The sequence below is a fragment of the Centroberyx gerrardi genome, chromosome 5 (genome assembly GCF_048128805.1).
Source record: "Centroberyx gerrardi isolate f3 chromosome 5, fCenGer3.hap1.cur.20231027, whole genome shotgun sequence".
Taxonomy (NCBI): Eukaryota; Metazoa; Chordata; class Actinopteri; order Beryciformes; family Berycidae; genus Centroberyx; species Centroberyx gerrardi.
The window spans coordinates 22,191,176-22,216,509 of record NC_136001.1 but is presented as its reverse complement, the minus strand read 5'-3'; the positions used below and the strand labels follow the sequence as shown (position 1 = coordinate 22,216,509).

At 41.6% G+C, this 25,334-nt stretch overlaps 1 protein-coding gene across 2 annotated transcripts; it reads left to right on the top strand.

The window, feature by feature from the left end:
* Positions 1–694: 694 nt before the first annotated feature.
* Positions 695–25,165, top strand: LOC139921028 (growth/differentiation factor 11-like). Of its 2 annotated transcripts, none has more exons than XM_078283751.1 (3): positions 695–1,109; positions 18,062–18,435; positions 24,788–25,165. In XM_078283751.1, exons 1-3 carry the CDS (start codon positions 695–697, stop codon positions 25,163–25,165), a joined length of 1,167 nt encoding a protein of 388 aa, XP_078139877.1. The 2 variants fall into 2 exon arrangements, with proteins under 2 accessions (XP_078139877.1, XP_071767276.1); XM_071911175.1 differs by having other exon boundaries at positions 24,785–25,165.
* The last annotated feature ends 169 nt before the right edge of the window (positions 25,166–25,334 follow it).

Genomic DNA, 25,334 nt, shown 5'->3' with positions numbered 1-25,334 from the left:
AGGCTGTGTGCAATTTAGGGGATCATGTGGGGAATTCGTGGGGAATCCATTATTCAACAGCACCAGTAGGCTATAGTATAAACCAACAACAACAACAACAACAACAACACAACAACAACAGGAGCAGCGGGCTAGTTTCTGTCATCATCATGACGCAATAACCTAATTGGGCTATATCTCTAATTTGCGACATTGTTTCTGTACTGTAAGAAGATTTATACTCTCATAATGGTGCTTCCTCCCTCCCTTCGCTCTATCCCTCTTGACTTGGTGACAGACCTAAAAGCCTTTTGTTGCAATCTTAGCCAATGGAGACGGATTACGACACCGGGCAGCGGAGATATATAAAGAGCCCCTTTTTGACCGCACTTGCACATTTTTCAGTGACACTTCTGAACATTCACACCTCTATGGACTAAATTGTTATCTAATAGCGGACCCCAAAACAACCATTTACATGTGAGCGGGCTATGCATACATTTGAGAGATAATTGGTTACTTTCAATCAGAACAGCCTACCGACACACTGGAACGCACTTTTTGTTTTAATTTATTGCTAAAGCTCCTGCTTTAAAAATCTTAAGAGTGATCGCATTGGAATAGATGAATATCACTGATTGCCTACCTTTTGTAGGATAAGGCAAGTAGCGGCACACATCTGAGAGAAGGGCATATAACGGGATAAACCGAGAAAATGCCGAGGTACAACTTTTTACTGTGCTTGATGGTGCTCATCTCCCTGGGACAGTCGGGGAGCGATGAGCCCAATCTGCTGCTGCCTCCGGCCAGCGAGATGCCCACGGATGCCGGGCTGTCTCTCCTGGACGAGGACGCCGGAGCCCATGAATGCTCTGCGTGCGTTTGGAGGGAGCAGAGCAAAGTCCTGAGACTGGAGACCATCAAGTCCCAGATCCTGAGCAAGCTGCGCCTGAAGCAGGCGCCCAACATCAGCCGGGAGGTGGTGAATCAGCTGCTGCCCAAGGCGCCTCCGCTCCAGCAGCTCCTGGACCATCATGACTTCCAGGGAGACGCGTCGTCCCAGGATGAGTTTATGGAGGAGGATGAGTATCACGCCACCACGGAGTCCGTGATCACCATGGCCTCCGAGCGTGAGTCACAGTTTACAACAAAATAACACACACACACACACACACACACACTGGGAGCGACTGTTTCTAAATGCATGTTGATGTGGCAGATAGGTTGAAATGACTCCGGCCTGTGTCCTGTGTTGACAGTCGAGCTACTGGAGTGACCTAACCTACTTTTTGAGATTATTATGGTCAAGCAGCGTGGCTCCACTCTGTGCCTCTAGTGAACTGATAAAATTAGACAAATGGCCCAGGTCAACTGTTAGCCACGGCTGTCAAAATAGGGATCATGTGTGAACTTGATAAATCAATAATCAGTAAAGAGCCTCATCACTTTAACGCAGATTGGTCCATTATGGCCTATTAACTGAACTGCTTTTGTCTTGACTATGATGATGATGATGATGATGATGATGATGGAGGGCTATGTTGAGCACCTGGCAACACAGTCCTGCCTGCAGGGTTACAGACTGGATGTGTAATATTTTCGGCCAGGCTGGATGCTGACCCCTCCAGTGCAGCAGTGCTGTCAGACAGGCTGGCTGCATGTTTAAACTTTTACATTTCAAATGGTCATGCACGGTGTTTTTGTGTTTGACTTTGAACGGACGCATGACAGACGTTTGAATGTCAAGTGCATAAATCAATAATGATAATGCAACATTTGGTTGGCAGTTGCATCCTTGCGACTTTATCTTTTTTTTTTTTTTTTTTTTTGCATAGGCCCCATGTTAAATTTTGGTGTTATGGTCACGTCACGAGGCCCCTCTAACAACTTGCTTGCCCACTTATAGTTTCCCATAAGGTCTGCGGACATAAATCTGCAGATAAACCGCAGGCCCTGAGAGACATTTTATAAAATTGCAGTTGAACCCTGGCAGCTGTGCTCTATCGGTCTTTTATAGGAGGCTCTACCGGATTCCCTGCTGTTCATCGCAGTGAGAAAAAGTGTGTCCAAAAAGCTGCCATTGTTTCCCTCATGCAGCGGCCCCCCTCGACCGCACTTGCCTTTTAAATGCGAAGTTTATAGGCGCAGCTCGTTTTTTTCACTACGAGTACACAAAGACAGAGAATCACTCGGGGTCGAGGGGAGTGTGTGACCTTTTCCTGGCGAATCGCGGGGTTCAACAACATTTACACACATAATATATTCTGCACAGGGCGGATGAAATACCCTCCAAATAATCAGTTTTTTCTCTACGAGTGAACAAAGATAGGCTTGTGTGGAGGCGACTTTGGCCTCATGTGTTGTCAGACTTTGTGAGCGATGGCATAATGAACTTCTCAGGTTTTAATTGCATTTTTTTTTTTTTTGCCTACACTGACATGTTTTATAGTTGACATACATCGACTTAGCTTTTGTAGTTTTGGCTCTACATGCTGAAAGGGCATTAAGTGCTTTGCTTCGTTCTTTTCATCTAAATGTAGCCTATTTAGTTTGGAGAATACATCGGCTATATATAATTAAACCCTCCAAATCTGTCTTGCAAGCCCCACCTGTCTGTTTGATTTTAGCACAATAACTTTAAATTTACATGGTGTTGCAGGCTGAAATGCCATATGAGATTTATCTTTCTTTTCTCTTCCAATACTCTTTCTACTGAGCCATAGTAACTTATCAAATTATCACTTGCACAAATCTCATATGAACTTAAACATCTTAAGACTTTAGTGCTTTGAGACTTGTTTTTACTCTGCACAGATATGAGTGATGCTGTTCAGTACATGATTCAGGGATTCAGTGGAGTAACGTCTTGCATCTTACAGCTGAATCATGGAAGCACAAATCAGATGATCAGATGATTGATTTGTGTAAATTTGTAGTAAAACCATTTGCATTATCTGGTAATTGTTTTCAGGACATGCTTTCCATGCAGTAACTTTAGATGAGGAGAGTCATAGTGCGTCAAGTTAATTTGCTGACCCTTTTCTAGAATTGTTCCCAGTCTCTTTCTCTCTCTCTTTGTCTTTCTCTCTCTCTCACTCACAAACACACATATATGCACACTGACATGCATGTCTTCCATTCAACTCTATAATAAATTGCTGTTATCTCTCTATTATAGGCCTACTAATGTGTCCTATATTGATTATACTCTGTCAACCTGTACACACAGACATGTTGAAACCCCTGTGTCTGCTTGCTGCCTGACTCTCTAACCTGTCCATTACAGGAGAAATCACGATCACCCTCAAACCATATTTTGATCTCCTCCATCTCCTCCTCCGCCCAAACACACACACACACACACACACACACACACACACACACACACACACACAGGACACACAACACACACCATGCAAAGTGCTTTTATAGCTCCTCTAGGTAGAAAGGCATTATATGATTACAATCCATTGTTGGTTAATTCTGCCTCATGCCTGCCAGAGGAGTTAATGACATTACTGCTGTAACTGTCATGGTAAAGCACTTCACCTTCATTCAGGTCTCTCCTTTCCTCTCTGTTCTGTTTGCCTCATCCCTCTACATCAGCTGCAGTTTTTATCATCTGCTACTTCTCTCTCCCCTCGCCCCCACCTTCCTCCCTGTTAGCCCCCTCTCTTCTTCCCTCTTTTCTCTGGTACTCGTGGAAGAGTTGAGAGAATGAGTGCATCTCTCTTGCCTGTGGCGCCTTAGTGATCCCACGGGATTAAAAGTGCCTTTTCTGTCTCTCTGATAGAAGGAGGACTTCAAACACTATTCCCTGCGCACCTCGAACCCAATCACCCTTTCACGGTCGTGCGCACTGCCTTTGATGGGCCATGTGGGTTCACACAGTACATACTGAACTGGACCTGTGCCAGAGTTGCTTCTTAGTATTCACTCAAGGTACGTGGGTGCCGCAGTGGGGGTTGAGAGGGTCCATGCTTCCTGGTCTCTAATTACTATGAAATTTCATGGAAAAGTAGAGCTATTTATATCGTAGTGCGGCACTTTATGTACTAAAACGTTTCCCTCCATAGAGTGTGTTGTGAAGGTAACTATTCAGCTCGCTATTCATGCATATGAAATGAAGTGTTTTTGAGCAGTTTAATAGCTTTCTGTGTGTCAGTTTGTGGTGCAGCATTGTGAACGAGTGTTAATGTATTTATGTGTGACGTATTTGTTGGATTTTTTTCCCCAAATCTATATATCTTTATACCTGAGCTGAACTGTTTGCTTATGTGTTTGTATGTATGTGTGCGTGTGTGTGTGTGTGCATGAGTGTGTGTGTGTGTGTGTGTGAGAACGCATACGTGTGTAAGTGTGTATTTTGTTGCAGTTTGTCTTGCCTGAGGTGGGGTGAGGATTTGACCCCAGTAGTCTCTCATTTGTCACCTGTCCATGGCATTTAGACCAGACCTTCCTCTTCCATCAATGACCTCCCCTTCCTTTTCTCTCTCTCTCTCTCTCTCTCTCTCTCTCTCTCTCTCTCTCTCTCTCTCTATACACCTTAATGCTATTTAACCACATATGTCCGGAAGTTGGAGTCAGCCATTAAATTGAGTTACTTGGTAGCTAGATAACTACTGAAAATACTCTGACCAAAACTTTCTGCCAGAGCAAATAGGAAACAAGTTTGACCTCTGAGGACCAGGACCGCAGTTCTTATGGTTTTATCAGTTGTTGTGCAAGATCTCAGGGACTTTTTAATTATCCCAGTCTTGAGAAAGCTATATTTCTGTACCGCGACAATCATATTGCGATTGCCCAGTAGCAGACACTCCAGCAGAGAGCAGCACTCGCTTACCCTCCCTCCCAGCCTCTTCTCCATTTTTAAGTTTTATTTCAGTGAAAGGACAGGGCAATGTGTCCAAAACATAAGTGGGAGATCATTGAATGTTTGGAACGGAAAACTATGCCTTTAATGGAATGAATAAGGACAGACCTGACTCTGATGTAGAGCATCTGATTTTCTACATTTCTTCATGTACATTTGACAATTCTTGAAACCTCAACTGCCTATCAATTACTTGAACTATTTCATACCTACTTTTTGGTTGTCTGGTCCATCCTGACTGTGTGAAACATAAGGCAGCACCCATGCAGATATTATTATGTAATACCGTTAACACTAGGCATGTACAGTATAAGCACACACTTACACACTCTTGAATATGTAAAAATGTACATTGACACACACATATAGAGGTATGAGTGTATATATTTCTACATGTGCACACATGCTCAGACACATACAGACTCTTACACAGACACACACACACACACACACACACGCACAGACACACACACACACACACACACACACACACACACACACACACACACACCACACACTCCAGAGAAAAGTTCTCCTATTGACAAAAAGGGTCACAGAGTTCACAGCTATGTGATATATTGGAAGAGGAGACTATTAACCTCATCGGGTCTCTTTCTTTGGCAGCAAAGACGAACCGGTAGTAACTTGAACACTTATCCCCCGCCACACACACACACACACACACACACACACACATCCACTAACCACTCCCACAAAAAAACAAGTCTTTTATAGTGTTGACCCTATAAAAGGGTCATTTCCTGAAGGTGCAGGAACCATAAAAATTAAGAGGGAGAGCGCTAAAAGGACAGACCAGCAGAAGTCGGACTGTCTTCAACCCACTGGCCAGTGTTTGCTGGAAGTTGATGACTATGTGAGGTTTTTATAGATTTATTCATTCCATGGAGGTCTCTGTTTGACGATGACACCTGTTCTCCCTGTTTAGTTGCTCGCATCAGTTGAGGGAATTCAAGGGAAAGATAAACTTTGGTGACGAATTGTTTGGACACCTTGACACGACTGGTTTGTTTAAAAAGAAGTAAAAAACGTAAGAAAGTTCTGTAGGACTGTAGAAATTGCACAACATGCTGTCAACTTTATGGCTAATAAAATTTCAAAGGGACCAAAGTCTATTAATACAGGGACAAAATTTCCCCAGGACCTCAGGAATCTCACTCCTTCCACCCTCCTTCCCCTATTCCCACGCTCCCATGTACCACACTCACTCCAGCCATTCTTTTCTCCAGGCATTTGGGAATATCTTGCTTCAGAATTTAATGCATGCTTTACCAAAAATACAACACCGAGGAGTCCTGAGTGCGCACGTAAGACTACATTAATGTCAATTTGAAGCGCATCGCTGTGCGACAAAAGACATTCTGCGTTTCCTTGGATTATAAATGTCTCGGTAATAAAGACCACCTGAGTGCGTTGCTTTCACCGCCTGTGTGTGTGTCCACTAGTGAGCTCCTCATTGCTTGTTAAAAGGAATTCAAAGACTGTGATGGAGGTAGGTGCACTGTGGCCCATGCTGTGGGTATGAAGGGGGTGGAGGGGCAGAAGGGAGTGAGTCCACAGGGAGCAACAAGCAGCCCAGTCCTATCCTAAAGGGACAGAAATCATGGAAGGATTTTATAGGTACAATTAAAAAGACCTGAAACAGATGTTACGTTTCACTAATAAAGGAAATAATTACTTCACACCAGTAATTAAGCCCTGTGTAGGAACATGAGTGAGGAGGAGGGGAGAGGAGTGAGAAGATAAAATGGAGATCATTGAGGGGATTATTATTGATGGATGCGTTCAGGGTCTGTGTGGTCGGGTGTGAGGAGCCGCGGATCTGTTTATGGAAGAGTCCATTAATTCTGAAAGGCATTTAAGCAAAGGAAATGCTGCATGGGCATAATGTTGGGTCCCTCGAGGAAACCACTGTGTTGGAAAGATGCGCAGCTAACAGCGGATTACCTCATGATTATCCACATGAAAATTTAATTAGCCTCTTTTCTGTAGCAGTGAGAGCAGCTTCTTGCTATATTCATCACCTGTGGTTGCATTTCCGCCTGCCATGCCCATAGCACCTCAGGAAGTTCATTATGGAAGTTATGGAAAACGCATTGTCCAAACGTCGAAATGTTCTTTAGGGACAAGAGCCAGGTTTGATTTATGTGCTGTACAGCACAGAGGGAAATACAGAAGCCTGTGAAGGGAAAGATAGATACTTCCATGTTGTATAGAAATTGCTGAGTAAATACGATAAAAGAAAAGTCTTCCTAACAACTGTGATCTAGAGGGGGGGTGGGGGTGGGTGGGTGCACCCTGGTTGGCAAGATCTGGTCACACTAACTTTGTCTTAAGTGAAAACCCTTGGCTGAGGCCCTGAGAGATTTGGGTCCCTTCAGTGTGCTTCAGGGTTTTTTCAAAAGCCAAGCGTGGGCAACTGAAAGACTTTGAGGAAGAAGTATTTAATTTACATACATGCAGTTTTGAAGCATTTGAGGTGGTGTCAGTAGTCAGTGGTCTTTGTGTGAGAGAGTGTGCGTTTGTGTGTGTGTGTGTGTGTGTGTGTGTGTGTGTGTGTGTGTGTGTGTGCATGTGTAGCGAATTAACACGTTTAAGAAGCAAGCTTGGAACCTGCAGGACTAGCTGCATTAAATGTATCAGTAATGATTGATTGATTTATTTGTGCACCTTACTTGCAATGACACACTCCTTATTGTCCCCTATGCTGCAATGACATGCTTGTTTAAGTGTTGTTGCGCTGGTAGACTTAGCGAGAAAGCGGGCTAACCAGCTCGGCTACAGTTTGACTGAAGGTAAAAAAAATGTAGAGGCAGAGAAATGCATGCAAAGTCAATGGAAGGAGGCAAAGAGGAAAAGTTTCAGTGAGTGAGAATTTCGACTGATGTAATAAATTGAAAGCCAATCAGCTTCAAGTAGGACTGTATCCAGGTGCCTGTGAGTTTCTCCCCCTACCTAGTATTTACGGCGGGAAAAATATTAATTGGGTATTTGTGACCAATAACACTGACCCATGACATCTGCACAAAACGTTTATAAAAGCTAGATTTCCCAAACAAGACTCAGTCATGCTGCTGCCAAGCCTGGTGCAAAAAGATTCAAATACAAGTATAATGGAAATAGTTCAAGTAATCTACATTGTCTCACCTTTAAAAAAAGAAGTCAAGAAAGAAGAAGTCAAATAAAATCGCTAATCATAATGGCTGCGGCTTTAGCCCTGGCTGCTTCCTGTTGTGTCTAGTACCATCAAATGTGCTTGCATGTTACTATGCTGATTTCGCTTCCTTATTTTTCAAGTCAGGCGATCAAAATCATGTGAGTTAAGTGAGTTTCTCCTTGCTTCCTGTCTGTATGGTAATAGCTAAAAACAGATGAGCAGTGCGACTCTTACTTGCTTATCTCTAGGTCAAGGATGTTCTATGGTGGTTTATGATTGATGTTTTTTGTGAAGCTGCCTCTATATAAAATATGTCAAAAATACAAATACACATGCATCTCAAAAGTTTTTGGAAATATTATTTGGAAAGGGTGCTGGTAATGGTTTTGTTTACATGATACTGAGCTGGGAAATGAGTTGGTTGGTCAGGTTCCAGAAAAAAAGAAAGAGAAGCTGAGTGGCACGTCCCCACAGGCTAGAAGGTGTTCTTATGCTAAGTCATGTCATGAATTAAGATTTTGGTGCAGCTTACCTGTTAGGCTCAAAGGCATGATTTAATGATTTCCAGCACAGGTGTAATGTCATGGAGCTGGTCTCAGATAATCCATTAGACATGAATTAGGGTGCATTCCACCCTTAGATAAAACGTGTGCGCCCTCAGTTTTAAATCACTGTTTTCCCCATCCCTTCTCATAGTTGCTGTCAAACACACACACACACACACCAATGATGTGGGCAAGGCAGCTTCATATAATGTCCCAACAACAATTCAGGTACCACTCTGATCTGTCACTATGCCTATCCCATGAGTGTGCCATTCATCAACATGTAATTGTGGGCAACGGATAGACTTCTGCACACTCTGATCATATGAAAATGTATCAGTGACCAGGGTCCCAGAAAAGAGGGACATGATCATAAAGGTCAAGGTGGAGTCTAATGAGAAGGTCAAAATGTGTTAGTCATTGGCTACATGTGTTGGTGTAGGTCATCTAGACTTTCAGAAAGTGATCATGTATGCTTGGTTTGTTCTCTGAAACAAGCAGGTGGGTGAGCTGATCGTCATTTGTAGAAATAATTTGCCATATGAAATAAGGCAATAAACAAAATCAAACCAACATATTTTTTTTCTGTTCCAACTGGACCATGAGAGCAGCTGAGAACAGCCAACAGTGTCTCCAAATCCAACCTTTTGGACAAAACGTGTAAGATGCTAACCTTCCGCTACAGGCCGATGGACTTGAAAGTCAACTCACAGTTGACATTCAAAGACTCACAGTTTCTGAATGTCTCTCCTAGCTTAATTTCACTATTTCTTGCTTGACTGATGAGAAGAGCAAGCTTTGTCCGTGCAAGCAGGTGAAAAACTAACAATTTGGCTATCCCATGGTGATGACATTAGTCATCACATTAGTTGAAAGCTCTTTTTGTTTTAGGTTTCGTTTCTGAGTAAACTCCTTCTCTGTCATTGTTTTGCATTGCAAACACATTGCTGCAAAGTTTGCATGTTGGCTTAGCTATGCTCGTTGTATTGATCAGTAATAACGTAAGCAGACGGATTATATGATCAAATGATAGCTGCTGTAATGTCTGTGGCTATCATGGTTTCAGCTATAGCACAGGTTTGCAGTTTTGCAGATTTGCTTGGCCTTGTATATGTGTAGCCTTTACTAGTGGTGTAACCTACCTGATTATGGTGCATTTATAAAGTTTAAAATGGATGTAAACATTGTCCTTTGGTAATGTTACAGTGGAGGCTATACTAATGCAGAAATACCTATCTATGCAAAAGGAAACAGTTTCTTGTCCTGTGAATGGCTTCATGCCGGAGTGGAATATGCTTTATTTTGGCGCTGAGCTTCTCTCCCTGTCACTCACTGCTCTGTGACAAATTGCTATGAGCTTTAAATAAACACAAGAGAGGAAGCGGTTGCATTTATTTTAATCGCCTTCTTACGCTGTATATTATTCTTTCAATCACACTTGAAGCATCAGCATCCTATCTGTCTTTCATCAGTTGTTAGGCTTCTACCCAAGTTAAAATAGACACTGGACGTTCACATTCACACAAGTTAGATGGAGTTAGATGGTTGCTGTGCATTTTTTACTTTATTTGCCCCAACCAGTCCCAGATTCTCCAGCTTCCATCTAGAAAACAGTGATACAATATTGTTTATGACACAGCATCTTGTAAATTTGATGTAGGTGCTTTTCTATCTTATGGGTGATGCTCGACATAACAGAGTGTACTGTCAGTATGAATTAACTGTTTATCCAACTTTTCTTCGCACTAGGTATAGCATAACCCTGTTAGACCTGACTTTTGTCTATGATCTCATAGTAATTTAACTGATTTACATGTGATCAGAGAGTGTATGATGTAAACTAGACTGATTAGGTGTGCGTATCTTAGCTGAGGCACAAAAGGTGATCACAGATAAACTCTTGAACATTATGACACTATATTTATGTGCAGTAGACCTATATCAATACAAGGTAAATGTTTAAGAGTACTAATTGATCAGTAATAATAATATCGATATCAATATACTGGGAATAATGTATTGATTTGTTTTCACGCTATCATGCACCGCCAACAGGCACCTGTTTATAGAGGGAATTTAAATATGCAATAGGGAGCTTTTGTAGATCTGGATCCTATTATGTTTAAATTTCACCCACAAATTAATGATGGTAACTAGTTAGTAGAATTATCAATGAGTGTATTTATTTTGCATTCCAGCTATAATAACCATAGTTATCTTAAGCTTGGAGAACCCTGCATCAGTCAAATACGCAGCACATTATCACCACACTTGGTGACATATGGTCGGCCTGTGAATGAGGAAACTGGAAGTGTTAGATGTGTTTGAGGTTACATCATCTAAATAAAGCCTAAATAAGTGTAAAAAGTAGTTAAATGTGTAATGGGCTGAAATGCTCATGTTATCCTATAAATGGAGACACAGCATAGTCTTGTTTACTTTTTCTCACAAGCCTCTTCATTGTTTATTCTCTTCCTTCCTTTGTCCATCAATCACCTCTCTACATCCCTGCAGGTCACTACCAAACTGAACGCCATACTGACTCACACACTGCAGGACATTTTGGATAATGTTGGTGTTGGTGTCATGTTGAAACATGATATGGGAAAAAACTCAAGTGCTCTTTAATTTTAGACACATTTCAGTTCACTGTATTGACTGTGGTCTTACAAGTGATAGCTGTCAACCCGACAGATGATTCAGTTGATGGACAGACAAGTTTAAGTCGGCATGGAATGGTTTCAGGAAGGTGTGTGCAATGAAAATTGAGTGTGCACTGACTATTTTTTGGGATTCAAGTTTTGCTCTTGGCTGCAGGTTTCAGCTGTTGATGAAAATATAAATGTGACAAAAATAAGCAGGGAAGCAAAGGAGTGTAAAATATGCAAGGAAGGCTTTTATAAATGAACATGTTCCAGTAGGCGTGAGCTAAGCTCCACATGGCTTCCAAATAGCAACAACACATGCTCTCATTTCAGTCTTGCTCAACCTATTCACTTTACTCAGCATCATCTGCAGAATGAACAGCAGTGCTCACCCACTATAGGTGGGGGAGTGGGAAATTTGCACTGCCTTCCTCTTTCCTGTAGCACTTTCAAAGGCTGATGGGGTGGACTGAATCATGATGATATCATCAGTGGCGAAAATCCAAAGGTACAAAAATGAGGATTTTCACAAGAACAGACTCTGCTCAGCTGTTTGTATGAGAGTCTCTTGCTAAATGGGTTAAATGTTGTTTTGGAGTTTCCTCTTGCTTTTATTAAAACAAAACCTGAGGCAAATACTGAACTCAGAGAAGTTACATTCAATAACACATTGAATGAAGCATATCATAAATTCAAAGCAGCCAAACATAGTGCATTGGATGCATCAATTCAAATATCGCCTGTAAATCTATCAAAGACATTTTCTTTATTTTTCTGTTTGTCTTGATTTTAGATAGACATTTATGAACTATTTATCTAGGGGAAAAGTTTGGGAATTGACTGTTTTGGAAACAGCAGAACATGCAGAAAACGTTCCTTTGACATTAACCTCTTGAATTTATGTGTGGATGCACACAAACACACACAGTAAGACCCCGGCACGCTGCCTGCTGTCCAGCTGTCCACCTTATTGCAGTTCACTGCACGCTCACTCTTTATCTTTCTCTGCCCCTGTCCTGCCGTCTCTGCATGTTCCTCTGGTAACAATTTTCACACACACATATGAATATATATATTATCATAATCTTCCTATCTCTGTTCTGAAGACAGTCAGTTTGGAGCCGATGTGTCTGTTGTGTGTATATGTGTGGTTGTATGTTTGCGTGTGTGTGTGTGTGTGTGTGAGTGTGTGTGTGTGTTCACTGAGCTAGAACAGGGAGCATTAGGAGGTGTCTTTTGTTGCTCCTGGGGGGCTACTGTGCTCAGTCCTAATAGGAGTCTTGTGCCTGCCGTTGTCCCAAGGGAGGGGTTCTGAATGAGGGGGTCTAACTTCACACCCCCCCTCCATCCCCTGCTCCAGCCCTGCCTCCCCCACCACCCTTTCTGTCCCTTGGGACTGGCCAAGAGACAAAGAGGGAGTGGGGCTGGGGTGGGATGGGATGTTTGAGGGGGTGCACTGTGGCCCCTGTCTTATTAGAAGGGCCGTGAACGTGTCACGATGATTAATATGCTGAGGTGCGTGGGGATACCCTAGAGTCACATTTATTCAACACTAAGGCTCCCAAACACACACTCGCCACAAAATGGCACATTTGCATTTCCCATTAAGAAAAGAAAATATAGATATATATGCAAATGAAACCCCTATCTAGGTTTATACCATTATGCATTATCCATTTGGACATTAACAATAGATGACCATTTCTTTCCCCAGCCCATTTTAGCAGCGTATTTTCACCTGATTGGCATATGTTACTGCACATGTAAACAGAGGCGACATACGCACGCCAACATCTTTCATGAGTTTGGATAAAATAGTACAATCTAATGAAACTTCTTCAAAGTTCTGAGCTAGTTATGGTTATGATGGTCATTTTTTTCAAAGCCAAAACACAATAAAACTTCAACATGCTATGCTAAACATCTGTTGACAAATTAATGGTGAGTTCATAAAATCCTGTCAAACCGTCTGACATCATTCACTGTATAGCATCATTCACAGAAGCCGCATGTTAAGATTTTTTTTTTTAACTTTGCTGCCTGATATTTTGAGTGAGTCCATTTTCTTGTTTTTCAAGCCAGCATTTTCCCATATGCTTGCAAATTGGTTGTATTGATTATTGTTGGGTAGCTTATCATTGCTGCTGGGAACATAGTGAGGTTGCTCATTATTATTGAAGTTGAGAGATGGGAAGTACAAGAAGCAACCAGCACAGATACAGCCTTCATCAGACCAAGCAGGAGGCTTTGTGAACTCACTGTGGCTCTATTATGTGTTTTCTATCTTTCATGTGTTGTTGTGGGAGTCAAAGAAATATGCTTATCTCCCCTATTTCAGATATCATTTAAGATGTAGGCATACTTAATGGTGAAATATAAAATTTTTACACTGTTTAACCATTACCCTAGCTGCTCCTGTTTATCAGTTTTCATTAGTTTTGCTGGCTACATTCTCGTGTACCACATGGTTATATTACTGCAGTTGGTTATTAAAAAGTGGTTCACTTTGAAATGGCCTCAGTGGTATTGGAATGGACAGATGGCATGCTGAATAAACCCTTATACTCTATAAGTCTCCCCTTACATGAACATATAGAAGGCCTCGGGCTAACTATGGGACACAGGTACCCAGGGAGTCAACCAGATGTTCAATAGTCTCACCTGCAGGCCTGCTGTGTGTTGGCAGTAAAATTCATGTGCTGCATATGCTGCAATTATACCATAGGGAAATAAGCTGCTGTAATAATGAAGCACAGTGGAAACATGGGAGGGAAAACCAAACAACCCTGTTTCCCTTGGAAAAACATAGCCTCTGTCCATACTTTCCTTGTTTTTAGTTTTTAAGTAAAATAAGAGGAGTATTCTTTAAGTGACTAGTTATTATCTTCACCTTCAGCTTTACTGTGCTGGAGGAGAGGAGCAAGTGTTATGGCTCCAGTAGGTGGTGCTGTGTGCAAAATCTGAATTTCTATCCTCACCCCAGGTTTAAAATGAAGAGTGTTATAGCACTGAGCTATAACAAAGCAAACTGTACAGGAAATTAAGCCATATAAATGGTACTGCACCCTACAGGCTGTAAAGTTCTGAACTCCATTCACCAGTAATGCATCATGGCAGCAGGAGCAAAGCGAGTTCAGGTGGGGGATTAAGTGTCCCGTTGGTTTAGTTGATCTTTACAAGCTAGCCTTGCTCATTTAGCACCAGTGGAACGCTCTGCCAAGACGCAGGGTGTAATTAAGCTCTAGGCATTCATACTGCATGGTTTGCCTCTTAACTTGTTCAATTACAGGATCTATAAAGGCACAAATTGATTTCACCTATCAATGCAGTCATTGTTTAGCATGACGTAGCTCATATGTTGTGCATGTGTGTTTAATAACTGGGGTCCTAACTGGATCACGGTGTATAGACCTTGCTTCTCAGATTACTCCTCCTTTAGAGGGTCGGTGCTCACGGTAGGCCTCTCCTCGTGAAACTGTTTCAGCTTTGCAGTGTTTGGTGCGTTGTTTCTTTTTCTAGAGCTCAGTGAAAGCGATGAAAACTGTTTGCAAAGCCATAGCTGGCGTAGGTCTAGGGTTAGGACCTAACCCTAGGTCAACAACAACAAATAGTAATCGCAAGTAAACCCCAAGTAAACTGCAGAATCATTCATTCCCAGTTTGGTGCTGATGAGCAAACACAACACCACCCACGTTAATTGCTGTGACCCCAGCAACCCACCAAAAGGAACATTGACATATTGTTTGTCCAGCGTGAGACACTGTATAATTTACACTCACTAATGACTGTCCCTGGAAATACAGGCTGAAGGACCACGTCTGTCCCTGGCTTGGCCCTTATTCAATGTTGGCCTGGACTCTTCTAATGGATAGTCCATCTGTACCTCAGTGAATTCATATCCCTCTATGCATGCCCATAATTCAATTACAACACTTGTTTAGTGTAAAAAACAGCCCTGTGCAGTGTTCTCTCCTGGTCAATGGAGGTTTGATAAACAAATCACTATTGGCTGGAGAGTCTCCACCCTAATCAAAACAAAAACAAATTGTGGCTGATTCAGTTCTGTTGTATTTCAGGGATTTCAGATGATTCTCTGGTGAAAAGGAGTGTTGTGAAGAAAGACATATTACCATTGCCATAGGGTCGACCTTGACCTTCAAACTCAATCTGGCTATTAGGACTGCCCCTCCCCAGCACCCCGGAGATGTAAAAGGGCTGACGGTTTTGACCCCTGATCCCATTTCTTAACTAGGCTGAGGTGCCAAATAACCTTTTGACCCAGGAAGCATTTGCAGGTTGCCTGAGCAACCTCAGATTTAGCAATGATTGACAGGTCCATACTGTTTTTTTTTTTTTTTAAATGGAGCAACAACAACACTCTTCTCTAAGATAAATTAGAGTAAACATGCTTTATTTGTTTAAATCTTTGAGTTGCACAATATCAAATATGTTCTCTGAAAATAGGGAGATTAAATATTCTATTGTACTCAGTTGGCACATTATTATGCCAGATAGAGGCAGAATAAATTTCCCTTAATAAATGAACGCTTTACATGGAAATGAATGTATGAATGCAATGGATGGATGTCATTATTTCAGATGGAGGTCTATGTAAATGAACCACTGTGCAGATTTGACATGTGGTGCAAATCATAGAGAAACCCTGGGCTGAGGATCATGACAGGAATAAATCTGCCTATTTGAAGACACTCCTTGTGTCATTTGACACAAACCCTAATCCAGACCCCAAATATATTTCTAGTGTCAGCTAGTAAAAACTTTAGATGCTTTAATATTGCTTATCGTAAGGGAGGCTAAACCATTTCATTATGACTGACCCATGGGAATCTAAGGTTACCATCTGGCCACTGGCCACCATTACTGATCCTTGTTTTAATATGCAAATGTATCTGTTCATCCAACCTTGATTTAATCACAGATCTAACCTGACTGAATTGACAAAACAACTGTAAAGACTGTTTTTTCAGATAGGCAAATACCCCGGTCTTTATACTAAACTATTAACCCTCATGGTTTAGGATCATGTGCTCATATGATAACCAGTGTCTTTCCTGTAGATGTTGCAAATATGATCAGATAGACAGAGGATGGTACTCCGGCTCAGTTTACCCACAAACAGTGCTCAGAGTGAGTTGAGGTACTAGTGAGTTACAACTACAACTGCATGTTTCAGTTGTGGAGTATATAGTGTACAACAACTAAGGTGGGACAACAGTGTGATAGCATTGCATCCTCAACCAAATCCAAAATAACTCTGGGATTGGATTATTATTTACTCTGAAACGTATATACCTCAAACTGAAGGTGTATATTACATTTTTATTAATTTCTTTTCCATATTCATCACAGGACATGAAAATAGGAATTGTATACGTAAAGCAACTGATCTCCCATCCGTTGACAATAATGTAATACTAAGCTACAAGATGAACACAACCTTCCTTAATCCATTCAGTTGTGTTAAACAAAAATCGACATGTTATCACTTCATAGGGAACAGTTTCTCCAACAACCAAGAGCCATTTCTTGGAAAGAAATAAGCTGCTTACATTACAGGAAACAGAGTGTCTTTATATGCCATAAATATTTGTGCCGTCACCACTGGCCACCATTTGATGTGAAATATATGTTTGTATTAGAGAGGAAAAGGACTGCGCTTCAGTAATAGATCATTTCTGTGAGGAGGGCTGGACCAATAAGTCTGAATTCCATAGTAGGTGCACAGAAAAGACAGAAAAACGTTGGGTGATGTTGTTCTGTGTGACAACAACTGTTACAACTGTTTGGGAGTAAACTCACTTTTATCTTGAAATGCCCTGACTTGGCTGTCTTAGATGGGATCCTTTCCAGTTATCTGGCCTGACGTCATTGTAGTTGTTAACAACACATGTATTTGAGTGCGATGGTTTGTGGGTTCTTCAGGGGAATATCTCAGCATGGATACATCTGTCTCTGTTCATTTGTTCCTGTTAACTCAAATACATAGCTGAACCCATCTCTCTCCAGCTGGGGGTTGTTGTAATGTAGGGTTTAGAGGGAAGATTGTTGATTCAACATTGTTGTTGACTCCATGCAATACAACCCCTTAATGATAAACCTATCTACTTTGAAATACCCATACATGGTTTGGTGAGATAGTCTCTTTGGAGTTAGCCAGCTGGATACAGTTGTTGTAAATCAACAAAGGCTGATAAGTGTATGTTATTGTTTTTGATTGCCACAGGTCTGAGTTCAATCCCAAGGTGTAAGAAGGCAGATCCCAAACTATGACCTGTCTGTTTCAGTGACACACTCTGTAACCAAAAAGCCAAAAATGACTTGAAGTTGATTAAAGCTTTTACTTTTGCTGTTCTAAACACCCGATGTCGGGTTGGTCTTTCCTACCAACCTGACATAAACTAACAGCGGTTTGTTTGGAATAAACAGAAGAAGAACTGAGTAGTCAGCATGAGCAGTGATAGCCACCATGGCTGAACAGACAAAGAAAAGAGCGCCACCTACAGAAACTCAAACTTACTGGCTTCTGGCCACACTGATTGACAGCTGATCTCTGGGAAGTGGATCATGTGGATTACCACTTTAAATTTATTTTGTCATACACGCTGAAACAAAATGCTAAGCCTTGGATGATGAGCCTTGATCAAAACTGATGAATTAACTTCTGATCTCAAGGGATTTTTTAATGGTGTGGCTGATTGGGTGAAACATGTTAGTGTTTGGTTTCTATATGTTTTCACAGTAAGTGCAAGTGCAATGTAATGTATTATTTGTATGAGGACCATGACCACAATATATACTGACGTGACTCCCCTCTGTTCTGCAGCGGAGCCGCTGGTCCAGGTGGACGGGAAGCCCAGCTGCTGCTTCTTCAAATTCAGCCCCAAGCTGATGTTCACCAAGGTGCTGAAGGCCCAGCTGTGGGTGTACCTGCGACCGCTTCAGCAGACCTCCACCGTCTACCTGCAGATCCTCCGACTCAAGCCCGTCACGGAGCAGGGCAGCCGCCACATCCGCATCCGCTCCCTGAAGATAGAGCTCAACTCCAGAGTGGGCCACTGGCAAAGTATTGACTTTAAGCACGTGCTGCAGAACTGGTTCAAACAGCCACACACCAACTGGGGCATCGACATCAACGCCTTTGATGAGAGCGGCAATGACCTGGCCGTTACCTCGCTGAGGCCTGGGGAGGAGGGGCTGGTAAGGACCCTCAGACCTGTCCCGGGGAGACGGGGGGGGGGGGGGTTTAGGCACAAGAGTCACTTCCATCACAGATCAGATAATGTGAATGCCAACTGATATTCCAATCGAAGGGGGGCAACAAAAAACCTGAAAAAACGATTGGTTTGAAAACATAAGTAGATACAATATGTACTGATAGCTTCATCTGAACTGAACTGGAATTGACTCCAACCTTAATAGTCATGGGGAACAGAGAGATGGCAGTGATATTGTTCTCACTTGAATTGTGAAACTCTTGCAGCACTGATGAAAGTGTAAGCCTCTCAAGAAAAGCAGTTGCTACTTTAGCTGTGCAGCGAAACATGACATCTAATCCAGTGTTTCTCAACCATTGGATCTTGGGTTGCAGCATTAACAGTAGACAATACCAACAAAATATTGTTGTTGTAAAGAAAAGCATCTTCTCTTACATTTGAACCCAATTAGTCAATTAAGTCAGATGAAGACAGAGGCCACTGGTGGTCCTGGAAGTGACCTGTCCTTATTCTCTTGTCCTGTCTGAATAGTATTTTTTGGTTCATTGTGACTGCTGGGAATGTCACAGACAAAAGAGAAAAAAGAGGCTGGTCACTCCTCAGGCAAGTTTTACTAGTGTTTAGGAGTCTTCATTTTCAAAACAGTCATTAAAACAACAGGAGACATTCGGGATTTCCCAACTTATGTTTTATATGTCGTTATCCTTTATTTGTACAGGGAGGATTGCCTGAGCGTGCATGCTCTTTTTCAGCAACGCCTTGCTGCACACTTACACAGTTCCAGGCTTTCACACTTGCGAGCTGCCCAGTACAACCAGTCTGGTGCTGCTGGTGAACGCATTACTCACTTTATCAGCCCAGATTTTCCCAGCCAGATTTTCCCAGCCAGATTCAAACTGGCAACTTTACGATTACAAGCCCGATTCTCCAAAGTCTGCAGTTGTATTCCAGCAGGGTCAAAGCAGTGATAATGCACCATAATGACAGCAATTTCAGTATAGCCACAAATGGCTTAAAGCTGCACTAGGCAAGATTTCTATATAAAACTACACCCATCTTATCAGCCTAAATCATAAAGTACGGCCACAAAGAGAAGAGCATCCCATCCCCCCTAATTGAGATGCTGAGGATTCACCCGAATTGCTCAAATTTAATTCTGGTGTGGGGTACGGTCACTGGTGGGACATCTTCTCTTCCTACAGGAAATGACGAATTGAAACTTACAAGCGAAATACAAAACTTGCTCCTGAACATTGAAGAAATCCTTATTTAATCTCATTCCTCAAGTGGCTGATTTGAATTTGAATTTTAAAACAGACAGCAGACATCATAAATTGTATGTCAACCTATCATGCATTGAAGCACCACATGTTTCCAACCCTAAATATTATCACCATAAAACTCTCTTTAACATGTTAGTCATGGCCACTCTAAATTAGTCCAATTATGAGCCTACAGTGGAGAGAAAAGAAAAGTGTATTGTATAACCTATATTTGTTGCATCAGCCTTTACCATTTGCTATCGCCATATCACATACCCTAATCTCCTACAGATTAAGTGTATGCATGATATAGAGAATATGCAATGGCTCACATATTCTCAGGTCATGTTTGCATTTTAGAAATCCCAAACTTAATATGGAAAGGTGCATATTGATCCTTTTTGTTCTCTGCAACAACAAGCAGCACACCGTATTGTTTTGTGCCTAGCAGGTTGGCCCTTTTTTCTTTCCAAATGATGGGGAAAACTGAAAATCTTGTGAAGCTCATTTAATTTGACTAATTCAACACAGCTTGGCCTTTTACAATCCCACACTTAGGCTAAACCAATATTGTATTGAAAGCTAATGCTGACAAGATTCAAATGGCTTTTGTTGTGGAAAAAAGTTAAAAACAATGCCTTGCAAATACTAAACTGGTATTCAAATTGTAGCCCAACAAACAGTTGTCCCAAACTTCTATAAAGAAATCAAAGGTTTGGATACTTCCAAGACCCGTTTTCACATCAGGCTTCAGTGAACCATGAAGTCTCACATCAAGGAGATGCTCCTGGGCCTCAAACTCTGTGAATTTGATTTTACCAATGTACACAAATCATATGCCACTAGGCTCAGAGTGATTTGGCCTAGGCCTGCATATTTGCTCTGATGATCTTTTTAGTGAAGAATCACTGCGTTTATGTAATGTAGTGCATGTGACTTCATGGATGAGGTCAAATTTCGGTCTCAAAGCAAAACCAGTTGTGAACCATTAATCTAGTTTGAAACCCCGGTGTAACTTGGCACTGACTGTTATATACAACATCTACGTCTGAATTATGTAGGCCACTCATCCCAGTTAAGCAACACCAAATGTTTACTAAGTGGTAATTTGGGTCAGATCTTCACAACACGTATCAGAGGTCAGCTCTGGTGTCTTGGCCAATAAATCGCTGCACTCTGAGCACACAGCAGTATGCATTGTTATTCTTAAGGGGAAAAAAAATAAAAGATCAGAGACACAGGCATGTATACAAAAATAAAGCAAAACACAACAAGCAAAGAAAGAGTCAAACTCCCCTTCTCCCTGATCCTCTGAGCCTTTTTTCTACAACAAAAGCCCTAAAGCCCAAGCTGACATGGTCTCACCCCTATGGCCCTTCGGCTTATTTCCTCTTTTGAATGCGTCACAAAAAACTGTGCTCGAGCCCAGCTGGAATCACTGTGGGGAGAGGAAGGCTTTGTAAAATAAACATGATGAAGTAAAATATTTGATCCTCTTGCGTTGCCCAAAGGTCAAGGTTATGGTAGCCTGCAGATGACCTGCTGGGTCATGGATCAAACCAAGCATGGAGAGGGTCGGCTCTGCCATGCATGTTAGAAATGGACAGTTTGACCATTAAGAATAACTTCAAATGTAGCATTGTGTTACTGCTTTGAAAAGCTAAATGATTTCATCAGTTTGGAGAAATTCATTCATATGTTTTTGTGAAATGTAACGCGTGTGGCTTCTGAATTTCAAGATGCTTATTTTATTAACGACTAATTAAGAAACCTTTCATGCCATCCAGGTGTTTGACTTTTAGTTTGGGAAAAATTGGTAGCTGTTAGCAACTGTTAGCAACACTCATGCAAGTCAAGACCTCCTATTCATTCCACTGGGAAAAATAACCAAACTTGATTAGATGAAACACTGAAGGATTAGAATGAAAAACTTAACTTATAAAATCTCTCTCATCAGTAGAAACTGGTGAAAACAATGAGTAAATCATTACATCCGTCAATTATAAGAATATATAAATATAACGAGTTTTTCAGGCACCATGCATTTACTGTTTGTTAAGAATTTAGTACCATTTGTGGAAAAAGCAAGTGAATCGGTAGTTCAGTAATAGGTAAAATCTTATTTAACAGCAGTAATCTGAGTAAAGTGTTTCCTTAAAGGGTAATCTGTCACTCACAGTGCCTCAGAGGAATTGTGGACCGTCACTGTTTCAGCGTTGGCTTTAGCTCAAACAGCTAACATCAGGTTTCTACTATGGATCTTACTGGTTCTGTCAGGCTTTGCTTCACAACATCATGTGAGGGTCTGGCATACAGTTTTGGCTCAGTGACTGACTTGATGTTCAGGCTCTGAGCAAGGAGCCTAAAATATCATCCCACTTCATGTTGTTAATGGATGACTCATCAGGGCTAATTTGCTATGATGATTTTTGTATCAAACCCATTTGGAAGATTAGTTTGAAAGAACCACACTAAACACACAAAAGACCAGTGAACAACTTAAAACGAGCACATGATCGCTGTAGCTGCTTGAGACTCGGACATCCAGTCAATCATTTAGCCACTAATGCATTCAGCACTCCAGCAGAGAACTGCCACAGTAAAAAGCTAATTAAGGTGCATTTAAAAAAAAATAAAAATAAAAAAATATCAGATGTACCTACAGTACATCAAAGCCAAAGTTGAAGCAATTATGGTCCAGGTCTGGGCTGCACAAGCTGCATACGTTTGTTCCAGAGCTAAAGTGTAAAATCCTTTTTCCTGGTTTAGTGGCTAGTAGTTTGTAAATTTCACTTAGTGCAGACCACCTTCACCTGCTTGGATGTAAAGACAGTACTAAGCTGAGTAGCAAATCAAGGATCAAACAGTTCTGTTGTCATGGTTACTGCTCAAATTAGATGCTGACTGCACAAACCATTTAGCAGTGGACCTGACTGGATCACAACTAACATTTCAGTGATCATTACAGTGATCTGTATGTGACTTTTGAGTTGCAAAATGACATGGAATTAATGGAAAAAATTTGTTGTGTGCAGAAACAGTCAAGCTTTACTATTAGTGCAATTCTGTGACTGTGTTTCATTTACACCTACCTGCCTGGGAACTAGTGCAGTGGTTCTCAGTCCTGGTCCTCGGACCCAGAGTCCTGCTGGTTTTCATTCTAGACGTCCAATCAGGGACTGATTTACACCTGGGGTTCAACATGGATGCAATAAAGTAGCTCGTAGGATAGAAATGCACAGTCTCTTAGGGTGCTGTTGTAACTAACTTGTGGAGCAATCATCTCTATTTTATTCGATTACTACTCGATTTTATTTGATATTGAATAGGGGTTTGCTTATTTTTTCCACAAAGGCTACTGAAATGTTTACTAATCAAGCATCCTCTAATGACATTCACAACATTTTTACACCAGTTTTTATTGTTGAGAAACTGTGACTATCCTCCTGTCAGCTTTTTAGTGCAAAATAATTCGGTGTGAAATTACTAGCCTACTTGCATACAAGCAATCCGATGCATTTCAATAGCAGAAGTATCACTAAGAATAAGCAGTTGAACTACTTGAAGGGAGTCAATTTTGAAGGTAATGGTGTCAAACCATATTTTCTAGCAAAAGGCCTTCAGGAGGCTGGTGTCAGCTCTGCAAAAACAAAAACTTTCTATGTCTCTAAAATGTCCTAAGAGGGGGCTTCTAAAAATCACTAACCGTCAATTTAGAAATTACTGCAGGGTAAAGACAAATTAATTTATCTTGTATTCTAACCATATTGCATCATCTTTACTCCTCATTGAAAGCGAGGCTATATCATGATTAAATATCAGTATGGCTCCAAATTAGACAACAGATGGGGCAATCCCTTGCCATGTAGAAGTACATGCACTGAGGCTGGAAGTGTTATGTTGTTTCTTCATGCTAAGACAGTGCCATGGTCCAGGACAAAAAAAATCTTTCCACAGACTAACTAGCCCATAATACTAGTTTCTCATCAGATGTTCACATTTTGATTAAGGCTAGCTGTCTGTGATGGTTGCAGTCTTGAAATTAGAGTGCCAGAATATTATTTAATCAATTATTTAACTATTTATAAGCAGTTTGTAGCAGTATGTTGGTGTCTTAAGTCACTAATCTTACAGATAAACCATTATAGTCAATTCCAGCAAAAATCCAGTAAGAGTTTTTAGACAGGTTAGCTGGTACATGGATCTGAATAGTATTCATTCTACATCCATGTCATACATAAACACATGTAGGCAAAAAAAATGTCCTAATTACTGCATTGATTGCACTGTAGTCTACACAGACCTGTGCAGTGAACTGGTCAGCTGAACTTGAGTGTGAGTGAGTGTGTGTGTGTGTGTGTGTGTGTGTGTGTGTACCTCCAGACTCAGACAGCTCCCATTCACTTCACGCGAATGAAACAGAATGAAAATGATCTGGTCTTACAGTGAAAAACAATAAACCATCGTGATTATTAAGCTGTATGTGTGCGTACATCTCCTGTTAACACTAGCATCATCTTTACAGGGATGATGAATGGATTGACAGCCACAGGACATCTATAGAAATCATCCTTTCATATACAGTTTGCTCTGTTTTTAACCTAAGATTTGATGAAAATCGAATCTAAAAATGATCTAAAAAAACCCAAATAAGACATGAATATTCTTGTCAAGAAGTCATAAGAGTGTCTTCATTTGCTCTCCACTTTCAGTGTTGACAGTTGATGCTGCATAATGTTACACTGTCATAAGGAATTAGGCAATCCAAACCCAGTGGGACCATGTAAGAAACAGGGGCGCACTTTATTTTCCTGTAGTCCTGGAGCAGCAATGTCTTATAGATAGTTTTAGCATGAAAATTGAAATTTGGTGAACAAAATTCTAAGAAAATGATTAACTGCCTTTCAAATAAGCACATTTTCCTTCTTTGATATCAGTCCTATTTTAAGATTTGGAGCCCAAACTTGGATGATGGCTTGTGTGTTGTGGTCACTTCAGTCTCCTCACTGCTAGTGTTCTCTTATAACCACCTCTCTCTCTCTCTCTTGCCCCTCCTCCCCCTGATTCCAGCAGCCGTTCCTGGAAGTGAAAGTTCTCGAGACGACCAAACGTTCTCGGAGAAACCTGGGCCTGGACTGCGACGAGCACTCCACCGAGTCCCGCTGCTGCCGCTACCCCCTGACGGTGGACTTCGAGGCTTTCGGCTGGGACTGGATCATCGCCCCCAAACGCTACAAAGCCAACTACTGCTCCGGCCAGTGCGAGTACATGTTCATGCAGAAATACCCGCACACCCACCTGGTGCAGCACGCCAACCCCAGAGGCTCCGCCGGGCCCTGCTGCACCCCGACCAAGATGTCCCCCATTAACATGCTCTACTTCAATGACAAGCAGCAGATCATCCACGGCAAGATCCCGGGAATGGTGGTAGATAGATGTGGCTGCTCTTAGGCTGCAGGGGAGACACACAGCGTTGCATCATACCACCCAAAACCCTTATGGAGCTCTCCCCTGGCACCAGAATCCACTCCCTGGCACCAGATTTCACTTTTGCTCAGCCACAAAACATCCCCCCCACTGGGCTTCCATGTTTTCCAGTAATTAAATTTATTCTAAATGT